At 42.2% G+C, this 22,968-nt stretch overlaps 1 protein-coding gene across 3 annotated transcripts in view; it reads right to left on the bottom strand.

Moving 5' to 3' along the window:
• IKBIP (IKBKB interacting protein) overlaps nucleotides 1–22,968 on the bottom strand; it is a 67,394-nt gene that overhangs the window by 19,548 nt on the left and 24,878 nt on the right. For 2 of the 3 annotated variants that reach the window (XM_063447768.1, XM_063447771.1), the window contains exon 3: nucleotides 11,972–13,358. The exons of the other annotated variant lie outside the window; for it this stretch is intronic. In XM_063447768.1, coding sequence (XP_063303838.1) covers nucleotides 12,531–13,358 — 828 coding nt within the window. In that variant the 3' untranslated portion in view covers nucleotides 11,972–12,530. Of the gene's footprint in view, nucleotides 1–11,971; nucleotides 13,359–22,968 lie in introns of those variants that run through there. 3 annotated transcript variants of the gene reach the window in all.

Below are 22,968 nucleotides of genomic sequence, written 5' to 3' on the forward strand. Positions count from 1 at the left end.
TTATACTGACCATAAAAATCTCGAATATCTTCACTCCAATAAAACACTGTCTGCTCGACAAGTAAGATGGAATCTCTTTTTTTCCCGGTTCAACTTCCAAATCGTCTTTAGACCTGGGTCCAGAAACAAAAAGGCTGATGCCCTTTCCAGGATCCATAAGGACACTAAAATTGAACCTCCTTCGCCTAAAGTCATTGGAATCTTATCTTCTCTTATTGATGACATTAAAGATCTCAGTGAAGATGCTCTCGAACTTCCTAAATCAATTAAATTATCCAAGAAAAACGGTCTCTACTATTTCAAAGACCGGATTTACGTACCTCCCTCTTTCAGAATTAAAGTACTCGAATTTATTCATGATTCTCCTCTGGCAGGTCATCCAGGTATAAAAAAGACCCGTGAATTGTCTAAGAGATACTATTGGTGGCCTCGTCAAGACCAAACTATTGAATCTTATGTAAAATCTTGTTCTGAATGCCAAAGATCCAATCATATGTCCTCTTTATTCAAGAAATTGCATGAAAATCTGGAATCGGCCTCCTCCAATCAAAAGAAGTTTTTTGATACAAAAAGACAACTTCCACCAACTTTAAAGCTACATCCTGTTTTTCATGTGTCCTTGTTGAAGCCTCATCATCCTGACCCTTTCCAAAGAAATGTCACTACTTCTCCTGATCCCATATTGGTCCAGGGTGAAGAAGAATACGAAATTCAAAGTATACTGGATTCAAGGATCCATCGTGGCTCCTTACAATACCTCATCAGATGGAAAGGATATGGAATTGATGAAGATACATGGGAAAACTCCTCTGTCGTTCATGCTGACAAATTAATTTCCAAATTTCACAAACGTTACCCTTCTAAGCCAAGTCAATAGCACCCAGAGGTTGCTCATTAAGGAGGGGATACTGTCATGCCTTAATTATGATATCCTCTTACTTCCTGGTTCCACGGAGCTTAGCCACACCTCTTCATGACACGGTCTCCCTATTTAATCTGACCGCACCAGCTGATCGACGCTGGATTATTAAACTACGTTCCGTACTCACGAACCGGCTGCAACATCGTTGTGAAAGCCCTCTGTTACCGGACCGGACTGGAAGACTTCAAGTTCCCTTCGCCTTTCCTCATCCACGACTAAAGCTGAACTCTCACCATTCAGGATAAACCGCCTCTGAGGAGATCTCGGGAACCAGTGTTCTATGTGCCGGAAGCTAAGTAAAACCTATGTGATAAGCGTTGCATCTCAAAGCTGTTATTTCCTGTCTCCAAAGTCCTTCGTTAAAACAACCTCGTTACAGCTAACTTCAACTCATACTTTGTCTCAGTTAGCTGCATCTGTCTTACTTCAGTTTAAGTCTATGGAACAGCTATTGTAACTTCTTATCACCTAATTAATTAATACTACTAAAGGACTCTTTCTGCTTCAGTCATCGTTTACTACTTAAAGCTACAGTGCATATAATTGTGGACTTCAGTCATCGTTTACTACTTAAAGCTACAGTGCATATAGTTGTGGACTTCAGTTATCGTTTACTACTTAAAGCTACAGTGCATATAATTGTGGACTTCAGTTATCGTTTACTACTTAAAGCTACAGTACCTGTAAATTGGAATTAAAGTCAATACCTTTTACTTTTTATAATAAATATTCAAACTATAAGAAATCTGCAGTTGTGTTCCTTCATAACAAATGTTTAGACGTGACAACTGGATGATATATAAAAGTGATATAAAAGATATATAAAAAAATTGGTGACTCCTTTGCAACACTTTTCAGAACACAACACATGATAAATCTCCCCTATGGTTTCTGTTTCTCCTTCTCCAATTTAACGTGTGTCCTGATTGTACCAAGAACGAACTGGATTATGACATCAATTGCTTAATCTTTAAAGTATAAAAGGAACATAGATTAAAAAAAAAAGTTAACACAGGTTATACGTAATTTTTTATATTTTATTTAATGGTGTAAATTCAATAGAAGTGATGTCACCCATTAAGAAAAAGGCTAGCCAAAGATAATAAGCAAGTTATCCAAAACATTTTTTTTTAAATTGGAGTGAAAACGACCAAGCATATAGTAAAATATCAGTTTGGTTTAAAGGGTGGTAGAAGAGTGAAAACCTAACCCTGTAAGGAAGCATCTATTATATTATTATTACAGGGATTCAGCAGAATACACTCACTAGCAGACCAAATGGCCAAGACTTCAAGACTACATATGAAATAATGATCATATCAAAATGTTTCCAAAGACTGGGTCACATTTCATCCCTCAAAAGGTTCCCTATAGATGTAACTAAAGTTAAGAGCCCTGTATGGCATCCTTCACACATGCACTTTTGAGTCATCCACTAACAAAATTATAAAGGTATCAATTTTTTTTTTCAATGTATTTTATTTTTGGTCACACGAAAGTGTGTGTATATGGGGAAGGGGTACAGAAGAGAAAGGGGGAAAACATGAGGGGGGGACAATAGTACATAATACACCATACATCACATATCGCATAGGTTACATAGGTCCCAACAGCCATGTACATAACCAAACACTTGTACATAAATCAGTTGTTAATAGGCAGTTGCGGTCTCTTGTCCGTCTGGGTTTGAGGCAGGGACCAACAAATTTGTGTACCCGGTACTATTTAGTGACACTATCCCTCTGGCATTAAAACATATCAATTTAACTGGCCTTCTATGGCTTTTTTACCCCACGGGATTCAGAGTTTCTTGCAATACTGACCTAGCAATCTAATGTCCACGACTTTCATAGACGAATTGATCACTATCAGGGCTATTCACTAAAGTGAGAAATGTGGGGAATGTGAAAGTGAATTTAAATTTCATGCCAAGTAACTGAACTGAAAGCAAGTTTTTCCAACTGCTCAATTGTCATTGGCTTTGGTAGCCGACCACAAATGGGAAGGCTTAGTCCTGCAATTGTTGGACGGAGTTAACAATCCTATTTTTAGCACCTTCCCGGGTTACCTCTAAACAACATGCCAACTTCAGGAACCCTACCTACCACTCCCTATAATTAACCATTTATTAACGTGGGCAATTTTTCCCTTTCAATAAATACATGGTGGTGGAGATGCTGTAAAAATGAATTGGAAAACATACCAAGTTTCAAGTTGGGGATTCGATCGATCCAGGGAGGAGGATGGGGCCGCATTGTTTTAGCCTGTTGTTAAAATGGAACTATAATAGCTTAGCAGCTGACTCACCAATTACAAACAAACCGATAGTCAGGAGGTTTAGTTGCTATTTTGTCAAACATTTAAATGGGGAAGATATATGAGCTAAATGACTTTGACGGCCCTAACAATTTAGAAACAGCTGTCCTCCTGGGATATTACTTACTACAGTCGCTAAGGTTTACAGAGAACGGTGCGAGAAACAAAAAGCATCCAGTGATTGGCTGGACATAAACACTTATGAAAGAGGTTAGAGGTTGGCCAGACATGTGCTTATGCTGTGCAGAATGACATCTTTGGAAGGCAAACGCTTTAAGCCCATCCCAGACTGCAAACAGGAAGATGGCTAAAATAGGCACAAAAAACAGATGATGAAAAACAATCCCTGATAACCAAGCCATGTGATGAAAAGCAACCCCTGGTCTGACAAATGTCTGTTTCATTGTCTAAGATCACATGCAAAAACTGATCAACACCTCCATGTGGCCATACTACAGGCATGTAGATATGGGGATTGAACACATTGAACTTTTGAGCAGGTGAATGCAACAGCACAGTTAAACCATGCTGCTGACAAATAACGTTTTGCATTAATGTTTGCAGCTGTTTAACTTAAAGGGTTTAGGATATTTGCGCATCGTCAGACATATTAAGCAGATTACCTAGCTGTTTTCAATCCCTACTAGACTTGGAGATTCAAATCGTCCAGAATAGCAATTTGTCCAAAATCTGGCTGAATGATTAATCGGCTGAATTCCCAAACTCCAATACACCATATGACCGAACAAACAACTCACACAATGGATGAGAATGTTTGTTTTGATTTGTGATTTAGAGTTTAGAGTAGCACCGAAAAAAAAAAAAAGAGATAATGGATGGGAAAAAGAGATAAATAATGACTAGGACACAGCCACTAAACGTTTTATTGGTTTTATTCATTGATCAAGTGAGAAGTGACCAGTGTACATATATTCAATAAATGCATAATACATACATATACAGATATAAATCTTTTTTACTGCTCCCTCCAGATCCCTACTCACTTGCTTTGTGAACCAAATGAATTTTAAAATGCACCTATTGATTTACTACAAAATATATACAGAATATATATCATGTAAATATATACAGTGATTGGTCTCTTTATGTGCCCTTTTGATCCTTTGATTTGTTTGGATGAAATTTGGACGCGCTCAACCACTACATTGATAAAATTCTGTCATGTAGATTTTTTTATTTTAACCAAATTTTTCCCTACACAACTCCTTGCACATCCAGAAGGAGATCAATTTGTATGCAATGCCTTCAAAATGAATAAACTTATTATTCATATTTACAAACGTAAAAAACTGTAATATTCTCAGAATGTCTAAACATGTTTACTGTTTTTTAGTTTTAACCTATATAAAAAAAAAACGTTTTAACCGATATGTTCTTTATGAATGAAAGCATCCTATCCTTGGGATACTCCATTCATTCATCCAAACATCTGATATCAGATATGAAATCTCCAACACCCCCTTGTCCACATATGAACAAATCATCTGCAGTAAAACGCATGTTCAGTATGAGGTTTAAATTTTGTGTGATAGAGAGCAGCAGGTGAAATGCATGACAAATACATAGTGCCCTCTAGTGTCACAAGGCAAAATAAGAATATGTATCCAAATGAGGAAAATAGACCTGTGTTTTGTTGAACATCGAAAGGTCATTGTGCTTTATTTATCGGAATGGCTTCAGCAGTCAAAAAGGCATAAATACAATGCAATGTCAATCAAAGATATAGGTAGCTCTACAGGTAGTTAAAATGTATTGCACATAAATTCAGAAACAATTTTAAAGTGATTTACTTTACTTTCTATGTTAAAGGGGCACTATAGTGTCAGGAACACAAACAGTCTGGACCCTATAATTCTAAAACCACCGTTTAGGTGGTTGGCCCCCCTCACAGCGGGTTAGAAAGATGATTTACACACCTTTTTCTGCGCTGCTGCACGGGGCTCATCGCGTCTGGCCCCCCACCTCCCCAATCAGCCTCCTTGGCTGACGTCATCAGAATGGATGATCTCAGTCAAGTAGGTGGGGGCGGAGCCAAGCAGCACCGTGGCCAATCAGTATTTCCTCATAGAGATGCGTTGAATCAATGCATCTCTATGGGGAATGTTCAGCACCTCTATGCAGAGCATCTAAGGAGTGGCTACTAGAGGTTTACCTAGGCTGTAATGTAAACTCTGCCTTTTCTCTGAATAAGCTGTAGTTGTTTTAGTGACTACCGTGACCTTTTTTAGTCCTTTTTTCTTTCACAAGAATTTACGTCCAATTTATGGGCCTAGAGTGTTATTTGATAGGGTAGATTTGAAAGTACTAAAATACTTGTGTTAGTTTTGAATTCACTGTTCTATGTGTCCGAGGGGCTTATGACCAAACATTAACTTGCTAGGTCTGACCTGAAGACTCTAAGCTTGCTGGCTGATTGTTGGGTCTCTGGGTCTAAATTGTGGGACATGGTGCTCAGTTGCACCTAATCACAGCAATGATCTTCCCAAATCTTCAAATTGTTCCATACTTATGTGGCTACGACCATTTTTGGTCCTTTTTTCTTTCACAAGAATTTACGTCCAATTTATGGGCCTAGAGTGTTATTTTGCCCCCAAAGACTAAAGAATGAGGAAATCATCAGGCTGTGTTATTTTCACAAATATGCAGAAACTCAACACATGTATTAAACTACACACACAGACGTTAGTGAAAGGGGTAAACAAAATGTAAACTGAAACAGTTGTAAAAGCCCATTAAGACCTACAAATAAAATGTCTGTGGAAATAAAAATCTACATTAAAAATCCCTTGCCTTAGGCCAGGGGTTCAAAATATTTGAATGTCAGGTAGTCCAGAAGAGTCAACCCAAATTCAGGATCCAGGAATGGGTATATTTACAAACTTCTATATTAGACTTACTTGGTAGTGCATGAGATTGGTTACTGGTTTGCTTATTGAGGCTTGGTAGTGCCTGGGAAGCAAAATCCAAATAGGTTACATATGGGAAAAAATTGTGATTGAAAACCCCTTCCACCGGAAATCTGTGGATAGTTAATACAATGTTAAACGAAAATCTGCACACTTCAGGTGGAAGGTGTTTTCAATCACAATTTTTCCCCACCATAACCTATTTGGATTTTGCTTCCCAAGCACTACCAAGCCTCAATAAGCAAACCAGTAACCAATCTCATGCTGACGATTTGCATTAACAATGAAACAGCTGTCCATGAGTGGTTCACTTGCTTTGCATCTTTTCCCAAGTTTCAAAGTTGTTGTATACAGCAAACACAGACTCAAAGGAATCCATGTTTAAAATGGAATGAGGCAAAAATGTGATTCTTTGTTAAACTAATTTGCATATGCCCACCCAGAATCCTTTGCGGTAGTAACATCACTGCAGATTTGTGATTTCTGTGGGAAAAGCAAGTGTTATGGCTTGACTGGTGTGCAGATTTTTGTTTAGCATTGTATTAATTATCCACATACTTCAGGTGGAAGGGGTTTTCAATCACAATTATTCCCCACCATAACCTGTTTGGATTATATATTTCATAAAAAAATAGCTGCTCGAAATGTGTGCTGTGGCTTGTGATAGATAACGTATCAAATGTTTTGGTGAAGGGAACAAAAGTAAAACAAATACATCTGCATATTAAAACATGCTTTGAGAATAATGCTATGTTTTCATCATTAGCCTTGCCTGTCTGCACATTAACCCTTTACCTATTTTTAAAAATGGGTTCAGTGAATACTTGAAAACATGACAAAAAAAACTGTCGGAAGCCAACATGGATTATCTACAAAATAACACTACCCCAATTCATAACTTCTACCAAGATAGAAAATAGCTGCAAATAAATATTTCCTGTGACCACATAAGGTTTTACGTCACACAATACAATATTGAACTTTAAAATGTAATTTGACTATTAGTGAACTGGATTATCATTTGAATTGTTAAAGAAACACTTTAAGCTCCATAGCCACTACACCCCCGTCATAAGAAATCAAACCGGTGAAGAACAAGAGGTCTGCTTGGCACTGCTCAAAGCCTCTACTAAAGAGAACTGGGGATTCATTGATTAGATCATAGTTCTCAGCCAATGAGCTAGGCCCGTACTCCCTCAGGAGAGCTAACAGAAACTCCTAAACAAGAGCTTTTGGCTCTCCTAGTTGCAGAGAAGGGGCGAAGATCAGCACCCAGAGAAGCACAGATACGAAGATAAAACATTCTAAAATTGTTACACTACTTGCAGCCACTGCAACCTTGTGCCTGTGTCACCCAACAACATTTCCCACTAAACAGAGCTAGTAGGCTATGACAGATCCAGCCTGGTCTATATGCTGTGTTAAAGGACCACTATAGTCACCCAGACCACTTCAGTTAAATGAAGTTGTCTGGATGCCAGGTGTCCCAGGTTCTAACCCTTCAGATGTAAACATAGCAGTTTCAGAGGATGGGGGGACCCTAAGGATTATATAGTGCCATGAAAACGGGATTGTTTTCCTGACACTATAGTGATTCTTTAACATTTCCAAACAATTTGATGAAGTGCCATTTTGTTATATGAAATACACTTGCCTTTCCTGTGTCTTAAAGCAGCACTGTAAACCCCCACAGCCCCCCCCCCCCCCAAAAAAAAATATAGGGACTACTTTGTCTGATGTATTTGTCCTACATTTGGCAAAGCCTGAAAAAAAAATGCTGTAGAGAAAAAAGCTCTGTCTATGGAGGATCCGAAGGGTATGCAGGATACTCCAAAGTACATCAGTAGTATACACTCTAGCTTGCAAAGACCTCACAGATGAAGATGGTGGAGACCTTGAAGAAAAGGGTCAGGTCAGTAAAGACTACCTTCCCCTGCACCCCCAGGCCAGGCCATTGCACTGCCAGTGAAGCAGTCACTATCTTTGCAAAATATGTGAAGAAAAAGGTGACAGAGCTGCTTTAAGCTTGAAATATCAAATTCCTAGGTATAGACCTCAACACTGGCACTGGCTGCTCCATGCTGGTATTTTATAATATTTCTAACTTGTTTTATAGATATGGATCTTATTGAAAGCAAATTAAAGGTGCTTGTGGCCAGTTTGAATGTTTTGTACCATTCATGCTGAAGAGGTGCCAGAAGGGCATGAGAAGTGTACAGCGGTGATGGAAGCTGTTTTTATACCATGGTTTATGGATACAAATATTTTACTACAATTTTAAAAATATATATTTTAAAGAGCCCTGGAAGTTGCCTGTTTTTGTCACTGCTGAGCACATTTTTCAAATGATTCATTATCTGGCAGTAAAACAAGAAACTGTCTTTTGATTTGTTAGACCAATATTTAATAACCCTGCCCCCTTCCCCCAACCTATCATTTCCTAGCCCCTCTCTTACTTTATCAAAGGTGTTCTCTGATTTCCAAACCCTAACCCCTTTCTCCATTTCCTAACCTTAAAGTGAACCTATCATATCTTATAAATTTGGAAACTTCAATAACTGAAATATGCTCAGCTATTTAATATACTAACTTCAGAGCCTATGGACTATGGACTCCCTGTAGGGTTATGTGAACATCCTATCCCTCTGATGGGTTTTCAATGTAAACCTTGCCATTTATACATTGCTGCCTAGCAACACCTTTCGATGCAGTCACTCACATAGCCACTTGAGGTGTTTCCTAGTCCACATGTGTGTATCCCTGACACTATAGTGTTTCTTTCAGCAGACGTTAATTGATATGTGCCTCCTCTTCAGTGTCACGATAATTATTGACATAACACTCTAAGCAAAGATGTGATTATCAGGTGGGAAAAGTACCAAACTTTTAAATAGGTTTCTTTCCTTTAATTTCTGTAATTTTTATAAAAATAATAAAAAAAAGATATACCGTATATACTCGAGTATAAGCCGACCCGAATATAAGCCGAGGCCCCTAATTTTACCCCAAAAAACTGGGAAAACTTATTGACTCGAGTATAAGACTAGGGTGGGAAATGCAGCAGCTACTGGTAAATTTCTAAATAAAATTAGATCCTAAAAAAAATATATTAATTGAATATTTATTTACAGTGTGTGTATAATGAATGCAGTGTGTGTGTATGAGTGCAGCGTGTATGTGTGCAGTGTGTGTATGTGTGCAGTGTGTGTATGAATGCAGTGTGTGTGTATGAATGCAGTGTGTGTGTATGAATGCAGTGTGTGTATGAATGCAGTGTGTATGAATGCAGTGTGTGTATGAATGCAGTGTGTATGAATGCAGTGTGTGTATGAATGCAGTGTGTGTATGAATGCAGTGTGTGTGTATGAGTGCAGTGTGTGTGTATGAGTGCAGTGTGTGTATGAGTGCAGTGTGTATGAGTGCAGTGTGTATGAGTGCAGTGTGTGTGTATGAGTGCAGTGTGTGTATGTGTATGTGTGCAGTGTGTGTGTATGAATGCAGTGTGTGTATGAGTGCAGTGTGTGTGTATGAATGCAGTGTGTGTATGAATGCAGTGTGTATGAGTGCAGTGTGTATGAGTGCAGTGTGTGTATGTGTATGTGTATGTGTGCAGTGTGTGTGTGTATGAGTGCAGTGTGTGTATGAATGCAGTGTGTGTGTATGAATGCAGTGTGTGTGTGTGTGTGTGTGTGATGCAGAGCCTTGGTGGGGGGTGGGCAATTTTATTATTATTTTTTAAATTATGTTAATGTTAAAAAAAATATTTGTATTATTATTATATCTTCTTATTATTTTTTTATTTAATTTCATTATTTTATTATTTTTAAAATTTTATTATTATATTTTTTCGTCCCCCCTCCCTGCTTGATACATGGCAGGGAGGGGGGCTCTCCTTCCCTGGTGGTCCAGCATTGGTAGTTCAGTGGGGGGCTGTGGGGGCTGCAGAGAGCGTTACGTACCTCTCCTGCAGCTCCTGTCAGCTCTCTCCTCCTGCGCGCCGTCCGTTCAGCTCTTCTGCCAGCTCACAGTGTAAGTCTCGCGAGAGCCGCGGCTCTCGCGAGACTTACACTGGGAGCTGACCGAGGTGCTGAACGGACGGCGCGGAGGAGGAGAGAGCTGACAGGAGCTGCAGGAGAGGTAAGTAACGCTCTCTGCAGCCCCCACAGCCCCAGTCTGTATTATGGCAATGCAAATTGCCATAATACAGACTATTGACTCGAGTATAAGCCGAGTTGGGGTTTTTCAGCACAAAAAATGTGCTGAAAAACTCGGCTTATACTCGAGTATATACGGTATTTGCTACCACAATATATAGATAAAAAAACAAATTTTCCAAAATTTTGCGTGTTCCAGGACTGGTACATGTTCACCTTTGCTTTAAAGGGACACTATAGTCACCAGAACAACTACAGCTTATTGAATTTGTTTTGGTGAGTAGAATCATTACCTTCAGGCCTTTTGCTGTAAACACTGTCTTTTCAGAGAAAATGCAGTGTTTACATTACAGCCTAGTGATAACTTCACTGGCCACTCCTCAGATGGCTGTTAGAGATCCTTCCTGGGTCATGGCTGCCTAAAATGCATCCAAACATTCAGTATCTCCTCCCTCTGCATGCAGACACTGAACTTTCCTCATAGAGATTCATTGATTCAATTCATCTCTATGAGGAGATGCTGATTGGCCAGGGCTGTGTTTGAATCATGCTGGCTCTGCCCCTGATCTGCCTCCTTGTCAGTCTCAGCCAATCCTATGGGGAAGCGTTGTGATTGGATCAGGCCTCCACTTCTAATGATGTCAGCAGACTGCTTGTTTTTCTGAGTCTAACAACATGTAGAGTTACAGCTTCAGGCTTGAATACAGTAAGATTTTGCTATATTTATGGAGGCATGAGGAACCCAGGGGGGCTAGATGGTGGTTTTAACACTATAGGGGCAGGAATACATGTTTGTGTTCCTGACCCTATAGTGATCCTTTAATTTCCTAACAGTACTCCCCTTCTATTCTCTCCAGATTTACTGCCAAGTGCCAAACCTGGACCTGCTCATGATACATCTGTTATGGATGGTGATTAATCTAATTGTGGTTAAAAGCTCCAAGATCAAACCGCATTAAACTGCAGACATCCAGTTATTTAAAAATCTTTGCTGAGAAGAGGAAATAGGAGGCAGATTAGATGAAATCCCAAAGTGCTCATAGTCTAATGATTTTCACAGCTGGTAGACAGAAATCTTTTATTAAAAAAATTATGTGAAAAATGGCAATCCTTATTAAAAAATGTTAACACAACACACAGATCTTGCTTTATACTCTATACATTCCACTTGCTTTCTTGTTAAGGAGAAGCTTTATTTGGTATTATATCTAAGGGTTTAGGGTATGACATCTACATATTTCCTAGCTACCCGCTACTAAATCTTGTAAATGCTGCCTTCTGGGATCACACAATTTGCACTGTGACAGTAAAGTCCAATACTATGGCAAGGCTGCTGTTTCCTTCAATGGTTCAGAAATATAATTTAAAAAAGAAAAAAAAAAGATAAGTTCTTTAATATACCAACATAAAGACCATGGACTCTACTCCCTGTAGGATCATCTGAAGCATTTATCTTTCTGAGTTTGTGTAAGGGAAACTATAGTGCCAGGAAAACAAAGTTGTTTCAAAACCCATCATCACTTACCTGAATTCAGTACCGATATTCCTTTGGCCCTGGTCAGGCTCTGCACCACTCCACCGACGTCAGCCAGTGGGAAAGACCTAATGTGTATGTGTAGCGAGAGCTGCACTCGCATTATGACTTCCCCAATAGGAAAGTTTTCTTGACACTATAGTGCCCTAAGGGTGCCCCCACCCTCAGGGTCCCCCTCCCGTGGCGCTGAAGGGGTTAAAACCCCTTCAGCAGTTTACCTTAATCCAGCGCCGGTGACCTCTCCTCCCCCGCCGACGTCAGCTCCCGAGTGGAGCGAAATGCTTTGTCTATAGGAAAGCATTTCTCAATGCGTTCCTATGGACTTTCTTCACGCTGGATGCGAATTTCGCCCATCATTGAGCTGAAGTGGTCTGGGTGACTATAGTGTCCCTTTAAAAGTAGATTTTCTAGATCAGTGTATACATTCAATTATAACCTAAATGCCACAACGTCTGCTACCATGAACAGCATTGAATAGATTAAACAAGTTACAGGAGCCTGTCCCTCATAACGCCATTTATATATTTTAACTCTGTGAAGACTTGTGAACTTCTACATATAATAAGATGTGTGAATGTTAAAAACATGCTCTTTCAAATGGAAGAAACCATTTTAGTCTGCTAAATAAAATAAAAATTGTGAAAAATTGTGAAAAAGATTTATATGAAAAGCTTCAATTAATTTTGATCCTCATTCATTGGTTCCTTTTCATTTTGTAGGAATCGTAAGTCAGATTTTTTTTCGGAGAGTAATGCTTGTGTCTTTTCTTTCAAAACAGAAATGTCATTTTGCATTTTCAAAATGCTATTGTCATACTGCAGCCGTTCTAGAGAATGCTGGATCTCCAGAATCTCTGTGATAACTTTCAGCAAGTTGTCCTCTGTATTAAACACCTGAACGGACACCTCATTTATCTTGTTGTCCAACTCATGCATTTCATTGGACACCTTGAGAAGGGTGCGGACAGCAATTTCAATGGCAGGCAAATGCTGAATGCATTCACTCAGCTTCGGTTGAAACTCTACCAAGCTCTGTTTTATATCTCCATTTATGTTAATTAAATCACTTTGTTGTTTCTCCAATTCCTTGACAGCTCTTGTATCCAATTCAAGCAACTCTTTGATGCGTGAAATCTCTTCTTCGTCATGCCTTTTTACTGTTCTCATGTTCCTCATTGTACTATCATCCATTTCTTTAAGCCTATTGGATACAAGTTTAAGTCTGTGGTCAGCAGCATTTATTTTTTCAGTAAACTGGTTATGGAACGCTCTGACCTCCGATTTAACTGAACTGGTATGGAGGTCCATGTCATCCAGGCTTTTTTTCCACTTGTCAGTGATGTTCTGGAACCTAATATTAGTATGCTGCATCTTTGAAGAGAGCAATTGTTCTTTGTTTTGCATGTTGCCTATGTCATCATGGAGACTGGACAATTGTTGGTGTAAACGGTTCACTACAGAAGACGATGTTGTGGCTTCAGCCAGGATGTTCTCAGTAGACGCAAGCTGTATTAGTAACACAAAGAAATGTCCAAGTGCTTAATGTAAAATATATGACTGTACAAAAGATAATGATTCCTAACAAATAATCGTAAATGGATTATGGCTTAAAGTGGCTCTATCACCAAATATAACCTTTTGCTTCTTCATAGTTCCCTGTTTCTGAATCTCTATTTATTTATTTCCTGAGCGCTCTTTTGTAATTACTTTCCCTTATGCATAGCGGTCAAGTTGACACAACCTGACAATAGGTGGAGCTTAAAGCAAAGTTCTGTTTCAGTTGCCAATTAAATGTATCTACAACCAATCAGAAGGACAAACAGCAGACATCATGACAGAGGAGAATCAAATGACTGCACCCACTTATTGGGATCTGGCACAAAGAAGAAAAGATAATAAATATAAATAAGGGCATGTGGCAATGGGGAAAGTACAATCATTAAAAAACAGGTGCCACATTGGAAGGAAAACCAAAAGAAAAAAGCATTGCAGGGCCGCTTTAATATACTATATATGGTTTATGGCTTTATGTACATATAATGACTTTATGCACTATATACATTTTAATTTTCTAATGTATAGTTAAATAACTGTAGTTTAGTTGAATTCTGCATATAAGATTTGAAGGCAGATAATTAGAAAGAATTATTGATTGCGAACAGAGATTATTGTTTTTTCTACACCTCCCAAATGGCTCAGTTCCAAGCCACTTTGACCCTCTTTACAAACCTAGTATCTCCTCATTTTCCCCTCTCTTCTTCGGTGTGCATAAGAGTATCACAGACCTCTTGATTGAAAATCTCTGTGTACCCAAAAATAGTGGTACTTAACATAGTTACCCTTACTGTTCAACTGAAGAAGATGGAAGCACTATATGTGTCATCACAACATATGCTCTAAAGCATGGGTGTCCAACCTTTGGCTTCCCTGGGCTGCATTGAGCGCTGAGGAATTGCCTTGGGCCACACATAATCTATAATATAATGAATTTATGGAATAAAACTTCAAAACCCCTTTTCTTAATTTTGATATGTCAATTGTTTAGTAGATAAATCCCTTATTTGTTATCCCTATGTGGGATTGCCATATTTAAGGAAACAAAATTAGGGAGCTATCTACTAAACATAAACACATGTATATGCATATGCACACATAACCGCAGATATACACACACAATCACAAATCTATACACACATAATCACAGACATACATTCAATTACAGACCTATGCGCACAATCACAAATATAAACACAATCACAGACCCCCCCCACACAAACTACATGACATACATACATACATACACACACACATATGCACAAACTCACTACAGACAAGCTTGCTCACTGACACACACACACACATGCTCAATACCAACAAGTACACTGACAGACAAACATACAAGCTCACTCACTAGCAGGCACATACACACAAAGTCACTGAAAAACTGACGCTTAACTGGCACTGAAAACTGTGGGAGCCATTTTTTACCTCTTTCGGTTTGATTGAGGGGATGGAGCTTGTGTCTGAGGGCGAGACTTGCATGCAAGAGGCGGGGCTTGGGCACAGAATTGCCGAGAATTCAATCCCCTCGGACTGAAGCAGGCTGTCACAGTCCGAAGGGAAAATAATTTAAATGCCTTTTGTCATTTATGATATATTTTTGATATTTTATGCAGGGCCGGACTGGGGATACAAAGCAGCCCTGGATAAAAAATTTATGCCAGCCCCATAAGTCACTGCGCCATATATTGTCGCGTGTAACATGTAAGGCTATGTCTTGCCATGACAGATGATTGAGTAATATATATATGCATGTCCCTACAGGCTTTTCAATGTAAACACTTACTTTTCAGAGAAAAGGCAGTGTTTACATTGCTTCAAAGTGACACCGCTAGTGACAGTCACTCAGACGGTTACTAGAGGTGCTTCCCCTGTGTCAGTGCACCTACATTCAGGGCCTCCACACTCACACATATACCATGACAGATGCACACCCCATGGCAGACACACACCATGACAGACCATGACGCAGACAGACCCACACACCATGACACCGACAGACACACACACATATACCATGACACACACCCCATGACAGAGACACACACACCATGACGGACAGACACACCATGACACAGACATACACACACCATGACAGACAGACAGACACACACACACCATGACAGACAGACACACACACACACCATACAGACAGACACCATGACACAGACAGACACACATATACCATGACACACACACCATGACACAGACAGACACACACCATGACAGACAGACACACACACCATGACAGACACACACACTCACACCATACAGACAGACACCATGACACACACCCCATGACACAGACACACACACACCATGACGGACAGACACACCATGACACAGACAGACACACACACACACCATGACACAGACAGACAGACACACACACACACGCCATACATACAGACACCATAACACAGACAGACACACACACCATACAGACACACACCATGACACAGACAGACACACACACCATGACGGACAGACACACCATGACAGACACACACACACACACACACACACCATAACACAGACAGACAGACACACACACCATACAGACAGACACCATATCACAGACAGACACACACACCATGACACAGACAGACAGACAGACACACACCATGACACAGACACACACACCATGACACAGACAGACAGACACACACACACACCATACAGACACACACCATGACACAGACAGACAGACAGACACCATACAGACACACACCATGACACAGACAGACACACACACACCATACAGAAACACACCATGACACAGACAGAAACACACACACACCATGACACAGACAGACACACACACACACACACCATACAGACACACACCATGACACACAGACAAACTCACACTGACACACATTACTCCTACCTGCCAGGGGGTCATGCAGTGCAGGAGGCTGCTGGGGCAGGGGCACCTGTGCTGGCGGCCGCTGGGGGAGGTCTGCTGGCGGCCACTGGGGGAGCTGCGCTGGCTCTGCTTGCCCGCCCTCGCGTGCTGCTGAATGAGACCGGGGCCGGAATATGACGTCATACTCCGGCCCCGGTCTCATTCAGCTGCACGCTGGGGGAGCAGAGCCAGAGCAGCTCCCCCAGCGGCCGCCAGCAGACCTCCCACAGCGGCCGCTAGCAGACCCAGGTGTCTGCCCGGACCCAGGTGCCGACGGCCCACCGTGAAATTTCCCGGTATCTCGGTGGGCCAGTCCGGCCCTGATTTTATGTAATATAAAAATAATTTTCAAAATTAAATAAAATAAGGGTCAGGACATTTCACTGGGCTGACATTGTCTCAGGAATTAGAAGCATGTGTTTCAAAGAAGACTAAAGTTCAACATGTTAAAGTTTACATTTTATGGTATGCTATGTGTGTCCCTCACAGACGAACAGTACTTAAGAATAGCATATACAGTTGCAAGAAAAAGTATGTGAACCCTTTGTAATGATATGGATTTCTGCACAAATTGGTCATAAAATGTGATCTCATTATCATCTAAGTCACAACAATAGACAATCACAGTCTGCTTAAACTAATAACACACAAAGAATGAAATGTTGCCATGTTTTTATTGAACACACCATGTAAACATTCACAGTGCAGGTGAAAAAAGTATGTGAACCCTTGGATTTAATAACTGGTTGAACCTCCTTTGGCAGCAATAACTTCAACCAAATGTTTCCTGTAGTTGCAGATCACACGTGCACAACGGTCAAGAGTAATTCTTGACCATTCCTCTTTACAGAACTGTTTCAGTTCAGCAATATTCTTGGGATGTCGTGTGTGAATTGCTTTCTTGAGGTCATACCACAGCATCTCAATCGGGTTGAGGTCAGGACTCTGACTGGGCCACTTCAGCAGGCGTATTTTCTTCTGTTTAAGCCATTCTGTTGTTGATTTACTTCTATGCTTTGGGTCATTGTCCTGTTGCAACACCCATCTTCTGTTGAGCTTCAGCTGGTAGACAGATGGCCTTACGTTCTCCTGAAAAATGTCTTGATAAACTTGGGAATTCATTTTTCCTTCGATGATAGCAATCCGTCCAGGCCCTGACGCAGCAAAGCAGCCCCAAACCATGATGCCTCCACCACCATACTTCACAGTTGGGATGAGGTTTTGATGTTGGTGTGCTGTGCCTCTTTTTCGCCACACATAGTGTTGTGTGTTTTTTCCAAACAACTCAACTTTGGTTTCATCTGTCCACAGAATATTTTGCCAATACTGCTGTGGAACATCCAGGTGCTCTTGTGCAAACTGTAAACGTGCAGCAATGTTTTGTTTGGACAGCAGTGGCTTCCTCTGTGGTATCCTCCCATGAAATCCATTCTTGTTTAGTGTTTTACGTATTGTAGATTCGCTAACAGGGATGTTAGCATTTGCCAGTGACTTTTGTAAGTCTTTAGCTGACACTCTAGGATTCTTCTTCACCTCATTGAGCCGTCTGCGCTGTGCTCTTGCAGTCATCTTTACAGGACGGCCACTCCTAGGGAGAGTAGCAGCAGTGCTGAACTTTCTCCATTTATAGACAATTTGTCTTACCGTGTGTCACGATCCCGCGGGCGGCTGCGAGGGGAGGCTGCAGTCCGCTCGCGGCACTCACCCTCCAGCCGTCCGCAGTCCCCTTCCTGCCATGTGTTCGTCGGGCGGCATCCTCCCAGTCCGCATCTTCCTCCAAGTCCCCCAGCGGCAGCATGCATGACGCTGCACGCTGGGAGACCGCCCAATTTGTTACACGCCGGGGTCAGTCACCTGACCCGGCGTTAAAGGCACAGTGCCTCAATCACAGTGGGAGGTTTAGTTATCTCCCACGTGTGATTGTTAATTCTGATTGGAAATTATCCAATCAGAATTAACCTTCTGGTTTAAATACTTACCTTTCCTGTTCCTCCCTGCCCTGTTGTGGTCTTTGCTTTTTAGTATTGATTCTGAACGTGTGCTTTCTGGTTACGTACTCTCTGGCTTGTTATACTGACTTTGTGACTTTCTCCTACCCTTTGACCTCGGCTTGTTTCTCGTTATTCTGTTTTCTGGTTCCCCTTACTCGGCTTGTCTCCTGACTATTCTGTGTGTGCTTAGCCCGGCCACTCTAAGGACCGGTACTGCACACTTTCTGTGTGTGTGTCTGTGTGTGTGTTAGCGTGTTGGGTTCCCCGAATCGTGACATTACAACAGGGCCATAATGGAACCTGCTGACACACCACAGCTCCTTCTTACTCAGGAGGCTAGAATGGATGGTTTAGACTACCGTATGGATCAGTTTGCTCAGGCTTTGCAAACCATACTGGCTCGTACTGCACACTTGCAACCTGCCGTTCAGGAGGCTGCTGCTGCTATGGCCGAGCTCATTCCCACTCCAGTACCCGTTCCTGCTCATGTGGTTCATATGACGCCGCCACAGCGCTACAGCGGTGACCCAGCATTGTGTCGTGGTTTCCTCAACCAAATCAACATCCATTTAGTGATGAATCCACGTTCCTATCCCACTGACAGATCTAAAATTGCCTTTTTGATAAACCACTTGTCTGGGAGAGCTTTAGCATGGGCCAACCCCATGTGGGAGAATACGTCTCCTATGTCCTTCGCAGATTTTCTGACAGCTTTCAAACGCACGTTTGATCAACCCGGTAGGGTTGCTTCTGCTGGCAAAGCTCTGCTTAGGGTCCGACAGGTTAACAGATCTGTAGCGGATTACACTATCGAATTCCGCACTCTAGCAGCTGAAGTGGTTTGGAATAATGACGCCCTCGTTACAGCCTTTCAGGAGGGTTTGGCAGCTTACATCCTGGACGAAATAGCGTCCAGGGAATTGCCTGTCCTTCTGGATGATCTTATAGATTATGTCATCCGCATTGATAATCGTATTAGAGAGAGACGTAGTCAGAGGCGAATGTACACACAGATGTTACCTGCTTTACCCAGTACTGCGCTACTAGCATTACCCCCTTCTAGCCAACCTCCCCATGAAACCATGCAATTGGGTGCTACTGGGTTAACTGAGGTAGAAAAATCATACCGAAGAAGGGAAGGGTTATGCCTTTACTGTGGAAAAAGGGGACATCTTCTAAGAACCTGCCCTGAATTGCAGGGAAAACTGCAGCGCCCAAGGCCTATAGAGGGGTCGGCCTCGGGTGTTATGTCGTTTACCCCTCACGTCCCCATTACTAGACCGTTTATTACGGTTACCCTTTTTGTTGGAAATACTACCGTGATTACCAAAGCCTTGATAGATTCAGGGGCTGCTGACAATCTTATGGATGAGTGTTTTTCTAAAACCGCATCTTTGACTCTGATCCATGGTCACTCCTTGGCTGTGGAGGCCATAGACGGTAGACCACTGGAGAAACCTCTGGTGACCCATGAGACCCAAAAACTGGTTATGTCTGTGGGTGCCTTGCACAAGGAAAGATTGTCCTTTCAAATCGACTCCCCTACAGCCTCTATCGTTTTGGGCTTCCCCTGGTTGGTTAAACACAACCCAATGATTGATTGGGGTTGTTTGGAGATCCTCTCCTGGGGGAAGTCTTGTCAAAGGGAATGTATGACTTGTGTTTGTCCTGTTGGCTTGCTTAATGTACCCACAGCCAAACCACTTTCTGTTTCTGTCCCTCCTGTGTATGCAGACCTAGCTAAGGTTTTTGAAAAAAGGGAGGCAGATAAACTACCCCCGCACCGTGAATATGATTGTGCCATAAACCTCTTACCTGGTACTATGCCGCCTAGAGGTAAGGTATACCCTCTTTCTGAAAAAGAGAACCAGGTCATGGAGGAGTACATACAGGAAGCCTTAAGTAAAGGTTTTATCAGAAGGTCCTCCTCCCCTGCTGGGGCTGGTTTCTTTTTCGTTGCCAAAAAGGAGGGTGACCTAAGGCCATGTATAGACTACAGGGGCCTGAACAATATAACGATTAAAAACGCCTACCCTATCCCCCTCATTACGGAGTTATTTGACCGGGTCAAAGGTTCTAAATACTTCACTAAATTAGACCTCAGGGGGGCTTATAACCTTGTTCATATAAAGGAGAATGATGAGTGGAAAACAGCATTCAATACACGTAGCGGACATTATGAGTATCTAGTCATGCCTTTTGGACTGTGTAATGCTCCTGCTGTGTTTCAGGACCTCATAAACGATGTGCTCAGGGATCTATTGCATGTCTGTGCCGTGGTGTACCTTGACGACATACTTGTATATTCCCCTGATTTGCAGACACATCATAATCATGTTAGGATGGTGCTTAAAAGGTTATTACAGAACGGACTTTATTGTAAATTAGGTTTATGGCACAACGTTTGTTCGATCAGACCTCTGTGCAATTCCTAGGATATATCATTTCCGAACAGGGTTTCAGTATGGATCCTGCTAAATTAGAAGCCATACAGTCCTGGCCGCTTCCCCAAGGTCTTAAGGCTATCCAGCGTTTTATAGGATTTGCCAACTATTACAGGAAATTTATAAGAAACTTTTCACCACTTATCTCCCCTATAACGAAGTTGACTAAAAAGGTCTACACCCTAGGGTTTGGACTCCTGAAGCCCTTAAGGCCTTCAAAACTCTCAAGAAGGCATTTGCCTCTGCTCCAGTACTACGCCACCCTGATCCTTCTCTTCCCTTTGTTATGGAAGTAGACGCTTCTGAATCAGGTGTGGGAGCAGTACTGTCACAGAGGTTATCGCATGACGAACCCCTCCATCCCTGTTGTTTCTTTTCAAAAAGGTTGTCTGATCCAGAAAAGAATTACGATGTTGGGAACAGGGAACTATTAGCTATTGTGTTAGCTTTTAAGGAATGGAGGTACTTATTAGAGGGTTCTAGACACAAAATCATGGTTATTACTGATCATAAAAACCTCTCCTATATAGCTGACGCTAGAAGGTTATCTGCCCGGCAGGCTAGATGGTCTCTATTTCTCTCACGTTTCCAATACGTTATTACCTACAGACCTGGTTGCCGTAATGCCAAGGCTGACGCTATCTCCCGACAGCATGAACCTTTAGAATTTGTTTACCCGACTCATGTACCTATTGTACCTGCGTCTCAGATAATAGCTGCTACCCGTTTGGTTGTTTCGTCTCCTTTTCTTGATAGTATTAAGACATACCAAACCCAAGCACCCCCTGAGACGCCGGCTGGTAAACTATATGTTAAAACAAAGGACAGAAACAAGCTGTTAACTTTATTTCACACCGCCAAAACTGCTGGTCATCCGGGGGTAACCAAAACCTATAAGGGCCTCCTTCAACAGTTCTGGTGGCCTTCACTTAAGCAAGACGTAGTGGATTTTGTACAGGCTTGTCGGGTCTGTACGCAGTGTAAGTCCCCTAATGTGAGACCCCAGGGTCTACTCTTGCCTCTGTCTATACCAAAGAAACCATGGACCCATTTATCCATGGATTTCATTGTAGACCTTCCTCTTTCTGATGGTCAGACAGTGATATTGACAGTGACGGATAGGTTCTCTAAAATGGCGCACTTTATTCCGCTTAGAAAGCTTCCTTCTCCGGTTCAGTTGGCTCAGGTGTTTGCCAAAGAAGTGTTCCGCTTGCACGGGGTTCCTCAGGATATCGTGTTTGACAGGGTTCCTCAATTTGTCTCCCGGTTTTGGAGGGGCTTTTGTGCCGAGATGGGGGTCTCCTTGTCGTTCACTTCCTCCTATCACCCGCAATCTAATGGTGCAGCCGAACGTGCTAACCAGTCTGTGGAATTGTATTTGCGCTGCTTCACTAATGTGCACCAGGACGACTGGTCTCACCTCCTTCCGTGGGCTGAGTTTGCCAGGAATACGGTGTCTCACTCGTCTACTGGCTTAAGTCCTTTTGAGGTTGCTTATGGGTTTCGGCCTTCTGTCCTTCCCGGTGCGTTCTCCGACAAGGGAATGCCCGCCTTGGACCAGCACCTCGCCTCTTTGCGGAAGATGTGGGATCAGGTCCATGTTGCGCTGTCTCGTTCAGCAGCTGCTCAGAAGAGGTTTGCTGATCGCCGTAGGGTTGCGGCCCCTTCTTATGTTCCGGGTGATAGAGTATGGTTGTCCTCCAGGAACTTCCGTCTCAAGGTTCCCTCGATGAAATTTGCCCCCAGATTTCTTGGTCCCTACAAGGTGTTGCGTAGGGTTAACCCTGTTTCCTACTCCCTTGACCTGCCTCCTTCCATGCGTATTCCGAACACGTTTCACGTCTCGCTTTTGAAACCCTTGCTGTGTAACCGGTTCTCTCGTCCCCTCAGGCGGCCCGTTTCCCCTTGCGCGGTCCCCAGTGACGTGTACGAGGTGGCGGCCCTTCTCGACTCTCGTGTTTCTAGGGGTCGGCTGCAATGTCTGGTGGATTGGAAGGGGTACGGCCCTGAGGAGCGGTCTTGGGTTTCGAGCTCTGATTTGCACGCTCCCTCTTTGGTCCGCTCCTTTCATGCCCGGTTTCCTTTGAAGCCTTCTGCTTACCGCCCTCTGGGCGGTCTTCGAGGGGGGTAATGTCAGGATCCCGCGGGCGGCTGCGAGGGGAGGCTGCAGTCCGCTCGCGGCACTCACCCTCCAGCCGTCCGCAGTCCCCTTC

Source organism: Pelobates fuscus, chromosome 3, assembly GCF_036172605.1.
Source record: "Pelobates fuscus isolate aPelFus1 chromosome 3, aPelFus1.pri, whole genome shotgun sequence".
Taxonomy (NCBI): Eukaryota; Metazoa; Chordata; class Amphibia; order Anura; family Pelobatidae; genus Pelobates; species Pelobates fuscus.